Consider the following 13,531-nt stretch of genomic DNA (forward strand, 5'->3'; position numbering starts at 1 on the left):
GTTCACTGGAACACTGCAGCAATCCCAGGACAGAGATGTGAGCATGAGAGCAGGGGGGAGTGTTGAAATGGCAAGCAACCAGAAGCTTGGGGTCCTGCTTGCGGACTGAGAGGAGGTGTTCCGCAAAGCAGTCACTCCGTCTGCGTTTGGTCTTCCCAATGTAGAGGAGACCACATTGTGAGCAGTGAATACAGTATACGAAATTGAAAGAAGTACAAGTAAATCGCTGCTTCACCTGAAAGGAGTGTTTGGGGCCTGGGATAGTGAGGAGAGAGAAGGTAAATGGGCAGGTATTACACCTCCTGCAATTGCAATGTTGAAATAAACGTTTATAGAATCTTTTCATCACTCCGGCACCTTTAAATATATAAATCCATCCTGAAGGGCTTGAAGCCCTTTCAAAATGCCCACACGATGGGAACGATCCCTTCGGAATGCTGACAGGGAAAGGGAGGGGAAGATGCATTTGGTGGTGGCATCACGCTGGAGGTGGCGGAAATGGCGGAGGATGATCCTTTGGATATGGAGGCTGATGGGGTGGAAAGTGAGGACAAGGGGAACCCTGTCGCGGTTCTGGGAGGGAGGGGAAGGGGTGAGGGTAGAGGTACAGAAAATGGGCCGGACACGGGTGAGGGCCCTATCAACCACAGTGGGGGGGAAATCTTCAGTTGAGGAAAAAGAATTTTCAATGTTTTTTAAGACAGAGGGCTGAATTTTATCAGCGCACGCAGTGAAGTCGGCAGCCTTCCAACAGGGATGTGCTGCCGCATAGCCCCCACGATATTACGTGTGGAGGCTCATTTAAATGGAGGGGGCAATGCGTAGAGGGGGCCGCCACTGCGTCCCCGGCAACGGCCCCACCGTGCAGGCATTTTTACAGGGCTTCAAGCCCTTCAGGATGGATTTATATATTTAAAGGTGCCGGAGTGAGGAAAAGATTCCATAAACGTTTGTTTCAACACTGCATTCACTCTCCCACCCCCCAAAGAATCCTCAAAACACAAATTGACCTATCCCCCCAAAAATACACTTTTTGAAATTCTGAACTCCGCACCCCCCCCGAACTTCAGTGTCTTTGACCCTCAACCCCTTCCCACCATCCCCACAACCAATAGGAATGGTTTTCCGCGCTCCACCCCACCCTGATAATTTTATTCCTCCCCCCTCCCCACCAGTGTCTCGCCTCGGAACTCCAACAGAGTTGCGACGACGCACAAGTTGCAGCCGGTTGGCCGTAAACACAACCACTGTGATTTCAAAGTTACTTTCTGTGGGGAAATCTATATAATTAAAGACATTTATTGTAGTGCTGCAGAGCATAGTGTCACAATATGTTTGAGGGCACTGCTTCCATTCACCTCCCTATGGCACCCAAGCAAGCTCTGAGCTATAATGGTGCACAGGCCAGGGAAAAAAGGGGGAAACAAAGGAAACCATACTCCCACAAAATATAAATAAGAATGTTATAATTCTGTGACGGGAAATAAGGAAAACAAATTTTTCTAAGCCTATTAGATAAGCTTTACCTCGAACATTTCTGCCTTGCTGTGTGGAAGAGTTTCCCAAAAAGACCTCTGAAGCTAGTTCCTCCATTCGCTTTTCCATATGAAGGAAAATTTTCATCAGGTGGGAAAGGCACCGAAGTTGATGGGCAGTGAGACATAAGTTCCTTCCCTTCTTAGTCTGTTCCTGTGGAACTGGTCAAACAAAGCAAAGTAAGGAAATTATAAATAGATAAATCATGACTCTTAATAATAAATATAGTCCGAAAGTTACTGTTCGCAATGCTATTGTGTGAACACTTAACACACTCTTTCAAATCTGTGTCTGTGCTATTTCAGCAAGAGGCATTAACAAGGCTTTCATGAGTTAATCCTTTTGTTAAAATAACTGAGACAAATTTGTTATGAGTGTGTTCACAGCATTGACAGGCCTCTCCTCTCTCCCCTCCATGCCTCCATCCCATAAATCAATAAATATTTGAAAATATAAGTGGATATAGGGAAAGTGCAGGGAATTGGAATTGCAGTAGATTACTCCAGTTATAGAGCTAGCAAACGACTACTGGCAACACCTATGCAGTCATATTCAGCTGGCCTCAGACACCGGAAACATCAGAGGAATGTATGATGGCATGAAGAGAGCTCTTGGGCCAACCATCAAGAAGATCGCCCTCCTCAAATCTAAATCAGGGGACATAATCACTGACCAACACAAACAAATGGACCGCTGGGTTGAGCACTACCTAGAACTGCACTCCAGGGAGAATGCTGTCACTGAGACTGCCCTCAATGCAGCCCAGCCTCTACCAGTCTTGGATGAGCTGGACATACAGCCAACCAAATCGGAACTCAGTGATGCCATTGATTCTCTAGCCAGCAGAAAAGCCCCTGGGAAGGACAGCATTACCCCTGAAATAATCAAGAGTGCCAAGCCTGCTATACTCTCAGCACTACATGAACTGCTATGCCTGTGCTGGGACGAGGGAGCAGTACCCCAGGACATGCGCGATGCCAATATCATCACCCTCTATAAAAACAAAGGTGACCGCGGTGACTGCAACAACTACCGTGGAATCTCCCTGCTCAGCATAGTGGGGAAAGTCTTTGTTCGAGTCGCTCTGAACAAGCTCCAGAAGCTGGCCGAGCGCGTCGACCCTGAGGCACAGTGTGGCTTTCGTGCAGAGATCGACCGTTGACATGCTGTTCTCCCTTCGTCAGAAACAGGAGAAATGCCGTGAACAACAGATGCCTCTCTACATTGCTTTCATTGATCTCACCAAAGCCTTTGACCTCGTCAGCAGACGTGGTCTCTTCAGACTACTAGAAAAGATCGGATGCCCACCTAAGCTACTAAGTATCATCACCTCATTCCATGACAATATGAAAGGCACAATTCAACATGATGGCTCCTCATCAGACCCCTTTCCTATCCTGAGTGGCGTGAAACAGGGCTGTGTTCTCGCACCCACATTTTTTGGGATTTTCTTCTCCCTGCTGCTTTCACATGCGTTCAAGTCCTCTGAAGAAGGAATTTTCCTCCACACAAGATCAGGGGGCAGGTTGTTCAACCTTGCCCGTCTAAGAGCGAAGTCCAAAGTACGGAAAGTTCTCATCAGGGAACTCCTCTTTGCTGACGATGCTGTTTAAACATCTCACACTGAAGAGTGCCTGCAGAGTCTCATCGACAGGTTTGCGGCTGCCTGCAACGAATTTGGCCTAACCATCAGCCTCAAGAAAACGAACGTCATGGGGACGTCAGAAATGCTCCATCCATCAATATTGGCGACCACGCTTTGGAAGTCATTCAAGAGTTCACCTACCTAGGCTCAACTATCACCAGTAACCTGTCTCTAGATGCAGAAATCAACAAGTGCATGGGAAAGGCTTCCACTGCTATGTCCAGACTGGCCAAGAGAGTGTGGGAAAATGGCGCACTGACACGGAACACAAAAGTCCGAGTGTATCAGGCCTGTGTCCTCAGTACCTTGCTCTATGGCAGCGAGGCCTGGACAACGTATGCCAGCCAAGAGCGACGTCCCAATTCATTCCATCTTCGCTGCCTCCGGAGAATACTTGGCATCAGGTGGCAGGACCGTATCTCCAACACAGAAGTCCTCGAGGCGGCCAACATCCCCAGCTTGTACACACTACCGAGTCAGCGGCGCTTGAGATGGCTTGGCCATGTGAGCCGCATGGAAGATGGCAGGATCCCCAAAGACACATTGTACAGTGAGCTCGCCACTGGTATCAGACCCACCGGCCGTCCACGTCTCCGCTTTAAAGACGTCTGCAAGCGCGACATGAAATCCTGTGACATTGATCACAAGTCGTGGGAGTCAGTTGCCAGCGTTCGCCAGAGCTGGCGGGCAGCCATAAAGACAGGGCTAAAATGTGGCAAGTCGAAGAGACTTAGTAGTTGGCAGGAAAAAAGGCAGAGGCGCAAGGGGAGAGCCAACTGTGCAACAGCCCCGACAAACAAATTTCTCTGCAGCACCTGTGGAAGAGACTGTCACACTAGAATTGGCCTTTATAGCCACTCCAGGCGCTGCTTCACAAACCACTGACCACCTCCAGGCGCGTATCCATTGTCTCTCGAGATAAGGAGGCCCAAAAGAAAGAGAGCTAGCACTGACAGGATAGAATAAATGGCCTTCTGCTTGTGCTGCAGTTTCTGTAAAAAGATTACTGATTGCTAATGAGAAAGTTAGCATAGTGGTTTAGTGGTTCTGTTACTGGATTAGGAAGCTAGAGGCCTGGACTAATATTCTGGTGAAATAAGCTCAAACCCCACCAAAGCAAATGGGAAATTAAATTCAATTGGTTATATAAATCTTGAATCAAAATCTAGCCTCAGTAGTGGTGACCATGAAGCTAGTAGACTGGTGTAAAAACCCTTTGGGTTCTCAAATGTCCTTTGGGGAAGGAAATCTGCCATCCTTACCCTGTCTGGCCTATATGTGACTCCAGACCCACAACAGTGTGGCTGAATTTAAATTCCCCTCTGAAATGGCATAGCAAGCCACTCAGTTCTTTCAAACTGGTACAAAAAAGGCGAATCAGACTAAAAGTACATAGACCACCCAACATCAACCTAGGCAATGAATGCGACAAAGGAACTCCCTCCCTAACTGCACACTGGGAGTACCGACACCACATGACTGCAGCAGTTCTGGAGGATGGCTCACAATCACTTTCCCAATACTGAATTGCGAGCAATGTTCACATCCCGTGACTGAATCCCGGAGCAGCACCAGGCATACCCAAAATGAGGTGTCAACCTGGTGAAACTGCAACAAAGGACCACATGCATGCTAAACAGCAGAAGCAGTATGCTATAAACAGAGCTAACAAATCCCACAACCAACAGATCAAATCAAAGCTCTGCAGCCCTGCCACATCCAGTCGTGAATGGTGGCGGACAATTAAAGAACTAACCGGAGGAGGAGGCTCCACAAATATCTCCATCCTCAATGATGGGGGAGCCCAGCACATCAGTGCAAAAGACAATGCTGAAGCATTTGCAACCATCTTCAGCCAGAAATGCCGAGTGGATGGTCCATTTCTGCCTCCTCCTGAGGTTCCCACCATCACAGATGCCAGTCTTCATCCAATTTGATTCACTTCACGTGATATCAAGAAATGGCTGAAGGCACTGGAAACTGAAAAGGTTATGGGCCCTGACAACATTCTGGCAATAGTGCTGAAGACTTGTGTTCAGACACGACCGCATCCCTAGCCAAGCTATTCGAGTACAGCTACAACCCTGGCATCTACCCGACAATGTGGAAAATTGCCCAGGTATGTCGTCTCCACAAAAAGCAGGACAAATCGAATCCAGCCAATTACTGCCCCATCAGTCTATTCTTGAACATGAGCAAATTGATGGAGGTGTTGTTGACAGTGCTATTAAGTGGCACTTTCACAGCAATAACCTGACAACGATGCTCAGTTTGTGTTCCCACTGGGCCACGTGGCTCCAGGCCTCATTACAGCCTTGGTGCAAACATGGACAAAAGAGCTGAATTCCAGAGATGAGGTGAGAGTGACTGCCCTTGATATCAAGGCAGCATTTGACCGAATGTAGCATCAATTAGCTCTCGGAAAATTGAAGTCAATGGGAATCAGGAAGAAAACTCTCCACTGGTTGGAGTCATACTTAGTTCAAAGGAAGATGGTTGTGGTTGTTGAAGGCCAAACATCTAAACCTCTGGACATTGCTGTAGGAGTTCCTCAGGATAGTGCCCTGGGCCCTACAATCTTCAGCTGCTTCATCACTGACCTTCCCTCCAACATAAGGTCAGATGTGGGGACCTTCATTGATAATTGCACAATGTTCAGTACCATTCGTGACTCCTCAGAAACTGAAGCAGTCCGTGTCCACATGCAGCAAGACCTGGACAATGTTCAGGCTTGGGCTGATAAGTGGCACGCAAAATTATGCCACACAATTGCTAGGCAATGACCATCTCCAACAAGAGAGAAACTAACCATCTCTACTTGACATTTAATGGCATTGTTATCGTTGAATCCCCCATTGTCAACATCCTGGGGGCTACCATTGACCAGAAACTTAACTGGACGACCCATATAAATACTGTGGATACAAAAGCAGGTCAAAGGCTGGGAATTCTGCGGTGATTAACTCACCTCCGGACTCCCCAAAGCCTGTCCACCAGCTACAAGGCCCAAGTCAGGAGTGTCATGGAATACTCTCCACTTGCCTGGATAAGTGCAGCTCCAACAATATGCAAGAAGCTTGACACCATCCAGGACAAAGCAGCCTGCTTGATTGGCACCCCACACACCACCTTAAATATTCACTCCTTGCACCAGCAGTGCACAGTGGCAGCAGTATGTACCATATACAAGATGTATTGCAGCAACTCGCCAAGGCTCCTTCGACAGAAACTTCTAAACTCAGGACCTCTACCACCTCGAAGGATAAGGGCAACAGATGCATGGGAACACAACCATCTGCAAGTGGCCCTCCAAGTCACACATCATCCTGACGTGGATCCATACCACTGTTCCTTCATTGTCGCTGGGCCAAAAACCTGGAACTCCCTTCCTAACAGCACAGTGGATGTACCTACACCAGAGGGACTGCAGCAATTCAAGAAGGTGGCTCACCATCACCTTCTCAAAGGCACTTAGGGATGGGCAACAAATGCTGGCCTTGCCGGCGATGCCCATGACCCATGAAAGAACAAAAATAAATAAATTCCATGCTCTTTTGCCATTTTGCTATTTTCTTTCATGGAACTTTCTGTCTGTCTTACAAGCTCCAGATTTAACAGCGGGGACATCAGTGAGAAGGCACTATGATGTCACCAGCAACAGCTGTCCATCCAATCATGTCAGGAAACGGGTGGTTCGGTCAAATTCTGAGGAGTCTCCCGAGGTAATGGAATGCAGGGATGCACCTCTTAAAGTGAGGATGCATTCCATGAAGCCAGATTTTGTTTCCTCCTGCTGCAAGGAGGGCAATCTGAAAAATGAGTCGGAGGGCTCCCCCAGGTTTTCAGATGTCTCCTTGCAGGTCCTCATGGACAACATCAGGGCAAGGAGGGGAGTATTGCTCCCCAGCACTTGCAGGAGCATCACCAGACACTATTCAGGAGATCTGGCAAGAGGTGGTTGAGCAGGTCAGTGCCAGGTGCATCAAACCCAGGATCTGCCTTCAGTATGGATGAGGCTCAATCGTTTCACCAGTGCAGCAAGGGTAAGTACAGCTCTTCATCTCTCCAACTCTCTGAACAACACCTGACAACACTCCTTTCACTCCCTCATGTCACTCTCAGCAGTTATCTCTCCTCCATGATATCTTTCAACTTACAATCATAATGGAAAGCCGCAACATCTCTCTTTCCCATTCCAAAGGTACACCTCTTCCCTTGCTCTCTTCACGTCACACACTAACAGCATTCCACAGCTTCCACACCCACCAACTCCTCACAGCACTTCTTCTTCACTTCACATACGTGGCTTTATATTCCCTATCTTCATTCCATCTTCTGTAGATGAAGACTGCTGCTGCCGTGTCTCCTCCAAATATAGGCCTCTTTCTGCATTGCTGAGTTGTGCAGGATGCAGCACACCACTGTGATGTAGTAGATGTTTTCTGTGGCATTTTTCAGTGAGTCCCCAGAACTGTCAAGACACCTGAGCATTTGCTTCTCCAGTCCTATGGTGTACACAACAATTATTCTGTTGGCCGCCTGGCTTTATTTATACCTGCATTTCTCTGGCATGTTGGGGTTGTACGGAGGTGGCATGAGACATGTGTGAACCTGGTATTCCTTGTCCCCCAGCAATCATTCTGTCACGTTCCTGGAAGATTCAAATATTAGTGAGATGGGAGGATGACACAGGATAAATGCAACATGCCTGGGTACTTGGCACAAACTTGCATGATCCTGTTTCTGTGATTGGTGACTACCCGGGATTTAACATTTCAATTCATGAAGGCTTCTGGTTCTTGGCCTGGTGCTCTGATCACAACATTTGTGCAGTCAATGCTGTTTTGGCTGAAAGGGAAACCAGCTATTGCTGCAAATTCCTGAGTTCTGTGCTGACTATTGTGGTCAATGGGGAAGGTGATGGCCTGGCAATTAGAATTGGTGAGCTGGGTAATGCAGCTCATGTTCCCTGTAGTAAATTGGAAGGAACCAGCAGCAAAGTTAAGGGTTGTGCTGATTTTGACAGCTATTGGCAAAGCATGACACCCTGCTCCAGCAGACATCAGGTCCCGTTGCAAAAGGCTGCAGAAGTCAGCAACAGCATGCCTGATAGATCCGAGAAAGTGACTCTTAGCTGCATACCCTGTGTGCTGGGAAAATATTCTGAAATTCAACTTAGAACTATTTGCTATATAATACCTCTATCCTTAGTCTTTCCTCAACTAAAAATACCAAGGGTGAAACTGGTCGAAGCCAGCATTGTGAAATGGGCTCATAGCGAATTGGTACCTGATTTTCAACATGCCCATTTTCATTCCAGTGAAATTGGCAGAACGATAATTCAAACAATTTCTGGAGATTTGTTTCCAAGTCTTCCTGTCACTTTTACTTCGTTTGAAATTAAAACTCTTGGCAATATTTTAAAAGTCAATACAAAATAAAAAATGGTGCAAATGTATAACAGGCTCCCAATTCAGTATGAGCCCATTTTGCACTGTTGGTGGTGACAAATTTCACCCCCATTATCTCTTCCATTAATAAAGATACTGCTAAGAAGCTTGGTTCCTCTTTTATACCCAATGTTTCTTTTTCTCTCATCAACTCTTTAACTTACAATAAAGTCTAAGCCCATCAAACTTTAGAGCATTACACCCATCTCTCGAGAACCTCTTCTAACACCTCTCACTAGCTTAGAGAGGCTCCAAGAGAGAGATTTCATTTGGCACTCAGTTCCTTCTTTCTGTTGTTTCTATTTTGTCATTACTACTATGGTTGGTGTTCCTCTGAACATTCCTCTTGTGGTTGCTCAGCCAAGATTCACTGATGTTCTGCTATTCAAATTCATTTTCTGCCATATTCCAAGACAGAAACTACGCGCATTATCCAATCTTTCCTTCCAACTGTAATTCTCACCCCCTCCATTTTCCAGAGCTATTTCCTACATTACAACAGTGATTTCACTTCAAAAGTGTTTGATTGGTTGTTAAGTACTTTGGGATGCCCTGAGGTTGTGAAGAATGCTATATAAATGCAAATCGTTCTTTCTTGTTACTTGTGCCCAGTTCATGGAGATGCTCCAGTTCCCTCCATCACCTCTTCGAGCCATTCTTTAGTTCTTTCTCTCTTCCCACACTTGTTCATGGAGACCCTCTTCTTCTCCCCTTCCCTCCCCTCAATTCGCATAGGCCACTTCTTCCCTGAATCTCCCCTCATTGCTTCTCCCAACTACCACAAAGCAGCAAAGAAGAAATAAAATAGCAGCACGAGGCAGCAGCTGGAAACAAATTGGAAGTGGAACAGGGCAATTGCTGTCTGCAAGGTGTACGACTTTTGCAGGCTCCATTAAAAAGATGCAGCTATGATTGTCCACTAACCCTGCTAATGGACACCTACGGAGGTCCATGCACACTGCGATGGATGTTGCCAATGGAGTTCCCCTGTCAATCCGTCAGGAAGCATGCTTGAAGAGTTCAAGGAGGGATAAATTAAATTATATTTTATTATTTAAAGCTAAACAAACTTGATTTTATCGTGTTTAAATTTACAAAACTGCAGCAGTTTCACCCCAGTACTAACTCAGGCACATCGTCATAAATATGTGGATTTTGTTCAAATGAGTATTGTCAATTAAAAATCAAGCTCGGAGAACTGGAGATCACTTGGTTCACTGATTTAAATTCAATTGATGCAATTGACTATATAGTTGTAACTGAAAGGAGCTTCTGAACAAGCTAATTTGTTGACCGTTGCAAATAAGAACAAAGAAAAGTACAGCACAGGAACAGGCCATTCGGCCCTCCAAGCCTGCGCCGATCTTGATGCCTGCCGAAACTAAAACGTTCTGCACTTCTGGGGTCCGTATCCCTCTATTCCCATCCTATTCATGTATTTGTCAAGATGCCTCTTAAACGTCTCTATGGTACCTGCTTCCACCACCTCCCCCGGCAACAAGTTCCAGGCACTCACCACCCTTTGTGTAAAGAACTTGCCTCGCACATCCCCTCTAAACTTTGCCCCTCTCACCTTATACCTATGTCCCCTAGTAACTGACTCTTCCACCCTGGGAAAAAGCTTCTGACTATCCACTCTGTCCATGCCGCTTATAACTTTGTAAGCCTCCATCATGTCGCCCCTCCACCTCCGCCGTTCCAGTGTAAACAATCCGAGTTTATCCAACCTCTCCTCATAGCTAATGCCCTCCAGACCAGGCAACATCCTGGTAAACCTCTTCTGTACCCTCTCCAAAGCCTCCACGTCCTTCTGGTAGTGTGGCGACCAGAATTGCACGCAATATTCTAAGTGTGGCCTAATTAAAGTTCTGTACAGCTGCAGCATGACTTGCCTATTTTTATACTCTATGCCCCGACCGATGAAGGCAAGCATGCCGTATGCCTTCTTGACTACCTTATCCACCTGCGTTGCCACTTTCAGTGACCTGTGGACCTGTACGCCCAGATCTCTCTGCCTGTCAATACTCCTAAGGATTCTGCCATTTACTGTATACTTCCCACCTGCATTAGACCTTCCAAAATGCATTACCTCACATTTGTCCGAATTAAACTCCATCTGCCATTTCTCCGCCCAAGTTTCCAACCGATCTATATCCTGCTGTATCCTCTGACAATCCTCATCACTGTCCGCAACTCCACCAACCTTTGCGTCGTCCGCAAACTTACTAATCAGACCAGCTACATTTTCCTCCAAATCATTTATATATACTACAAACAGCAAAGGTTCCAGCACTGATCCCTGCGGAACACCACTAGTCACATCCCTCCATTCAGTAAAGCACCCTTCCACTGCTACCCTCTGTCTTCTATGACCGAGCCAGTTCTGTATCCATCTTGCCAGCTTCCCTCTGATCCCATGTGACTTCACCTTTTGTATCAGTCTGCCATGCGGGACCTTGTCAAAGGCTTTACTGAAGTCCGTACAGATAACATCCACTGCCCTTCCTTCATCAATCATCTTTGTCACTTCCTCAAAAAACTTAATCAAATTAGTGAGACACGACCTCCCCTTCACAAAACCATGCTGCCTCTCGCTAATAAGTCCATTTGTTTCCAAATGGGAGTAAATCCTATCCCGAAGAATCCTCTCTAATAATTTCCCTACCACTGATATAAGGCTCACCGGCCTATAATTTCCTGGACTATCCTTGTTACCCTTCTTAAACAGAGAAACAACATTGGCTATTCTCCAGTCCTCTGGGACCTCACCTGTAGCCAATGAGGATGCAAAGATTTCTGTCACGGCCCCGGCAATTTCTTCCCTTGCCTCCCTCAGTATTCTGGGATAGATCCCATCAGGCCCTGGGGACTTATCTACCTTAATGCTTTGCAAGACACCCAACACCTCCTCCTTTTTGATAATGAGATGACTGAGACTATCTACACTCCCTTCCCTAGGCTCATCATTCACCAAGTCCTTCTCCTTGGTGAATACTGATGCAAAGTACTCATTTAGTACCTCACCCATTTCCTCTGGCTGCACACATAGATTCCCTTCTCTGTCCTTGAGAGGGCCAACCATTTCCCTGGTTACCCTCTTGCTCTTTATATACGTATAAAAAGCCTTGGGATTTTCCTTAATCCTGTTTGCCAATGACTTCTCATAACCCCTTTTAGCCCTCCTGACTCCTTGCTTAAGTTCCTTCCTACTGTCTTTATATTCCTCAAGGGCTTCGTCTGTTCCTAGCCTTCCAACCCTTATGAATGCTTCCTTTTTCTTTTTGACGAGGCTCACAATATCCCGCGTTATCCAAGGTTCCCGAAACTTGCCAAACTTATCCTTCTTCCTCACAGGAACATGCTGGTCCTGGATTCTAATCAACTGACATTTGAAAGACTCCCACATGTCAGATGTTGATTTACCCTGAAACAGCCACCCCCAATCTGAATTCTTCAGTTCCTGCCTAATATTGTTATAATTAGCCTTCCCCCAATTTAGCACCTTCACCCGAGGACTACTCTTATCCTTATCCACAAGTACCTTAAAACTTATGGAATTATGGTCACTGTTCCCGAAATGCTCCCCTACTGAAACTTCGACCAACCTGGTCGGGCTCATTCCCCAATACCAGATCCAGTGCGGCCCCATCCCTAGTTGGACTATCTACGTATTGTTTCAAGAAGCCCTCCTGGATGCTCCTTCCAAATTCTGCCCCATCCAAGCCCCTAGCACTAAGTGAGTCCCAGTCAATATAGGGGAATATCTGGAAAGCTTGTGAAAAAATATTTGTTCCTGATGGGACATTGCTACTTATGCCTCAGTACCCACTTGAATATGTTTTTAATTCATATTGCTCTATGAAACTGCCAATTCTGAAGTGAATGTGATAGCATACGATGAAGTTATGCTTAATGCAAATAGCATCATTATTAATTCCCCAGGTCGTGGAGCTCCTCAAGAACAGGCATATTTTCCAAAAGAATACAGGACTAGCTTTACTTAGGGGAAATGCTGCCAGACCATTTAGAAGGGATTGTTGTGCAAAGACTAGAAATTTTAACTATTGTTCGCAGTGGAGTGGGATATATTATCCCTAAAACAGACAGGCTGTTAAAAAGATTAAACTAGATGAAGCAAAGCTAAAGAGCAATGCAAAAAGCAGAATGCCAGGAAATAAGCGAGTTGTTTTCTGAAAAAATAAGAGCACTCCAACTTGTTATGTACACAATCCCGGTCACAAGTTACCAACAAGTTATATTTTATTTTTATTTTTTTTAATTTCTTTTTATTTTTATTTAGAGATACAGCACTGAAACAGGCCCTTCGGCCCACCGAGTCTGTGCCGACCAACAACCACCCATTTATACTAACCCGACAGTAATCCCATATTCCCTATCACCTCCCTGCACTGGGGGCAATTTACAACAGCCAATTTACCTATCACCTGCAAGTCTTTTGGATGTGGGAGGAAACCGGAGCACCCGGCGAAAACCCACGTAGACACGGAGAATTTGCAAACTCCGCACAGGCAGCACCCAGAATCGAACCCGGGTCCCTGGAGCTGTGAGGCTGCGGTGCTAGCCACTGCGCCACAGTTACCATTTTTTAAATTCATTCTTCGGATGTGAGTGTCACTGGCAAGGCCAGCATTCATTGCCCATCCCTAACTGCCCTGATGAGCCATCTTCTCGAACTGCTACCGTGCATATGGTGTAGGTACACTCACAGTGCTGTAAGGGAGGGAATTCTAGGATTTTGAACCAGTGGCAGTGAAGGAACAGTGATATAGTTCCAAGTCAGGATGGAATCTTACTTGCCACTTATCCGCCCAAGCCTGAATGTTATCGAGGTCTTGCTGCATGCAGACATGTTCTGCTTCAGTATCTGAGGAGTTGTAAA

The 13,531-nt window shown here is 46.2% G+C and overlaps 1 protein-coding gene across 10 annotated transcripts in view; it reads right to left on the reverse strand.

Annotated features, from left to right (window-relative positions):
* Positions 1-13,531, reverse strand: part of kiaa0825 (KIAA0825 ortholog) — a 743,480-nt gene that overhangs the window by 533,013 nt on the left and 196,936 nt on the right. For all 10 annotated transcript variants that reach the window (XM_068029705.1, XM_068029704.1, XM_068029699.1 and 7 more), the window contains one exon: positions 1,527-1,697. In XM_068029705.1, the coding sequence (XP_067885806.1) occupies positions 1,527-1,697 (171 nt within the window). The remainder of the gene's footprint in view (positions 1-1,526; positions 1,698-13,531) is intronic.

The sequence above is a fragment of the Heterodontus francisci genome, chromosome 4 (assembly GCF_036365525.1).
Source record: "Heterodontus francisci isolate sHetFra1 chromosome 4, sHetFra1.hap1, whole genome shotgun sequence".
Lineage (NCBI taxonomy): Eukaryota > Metazoa > Chordata > Chondrichthyes > Heterodontiformes > Heterodontidae > Heterodontus > Heterodontus francisci.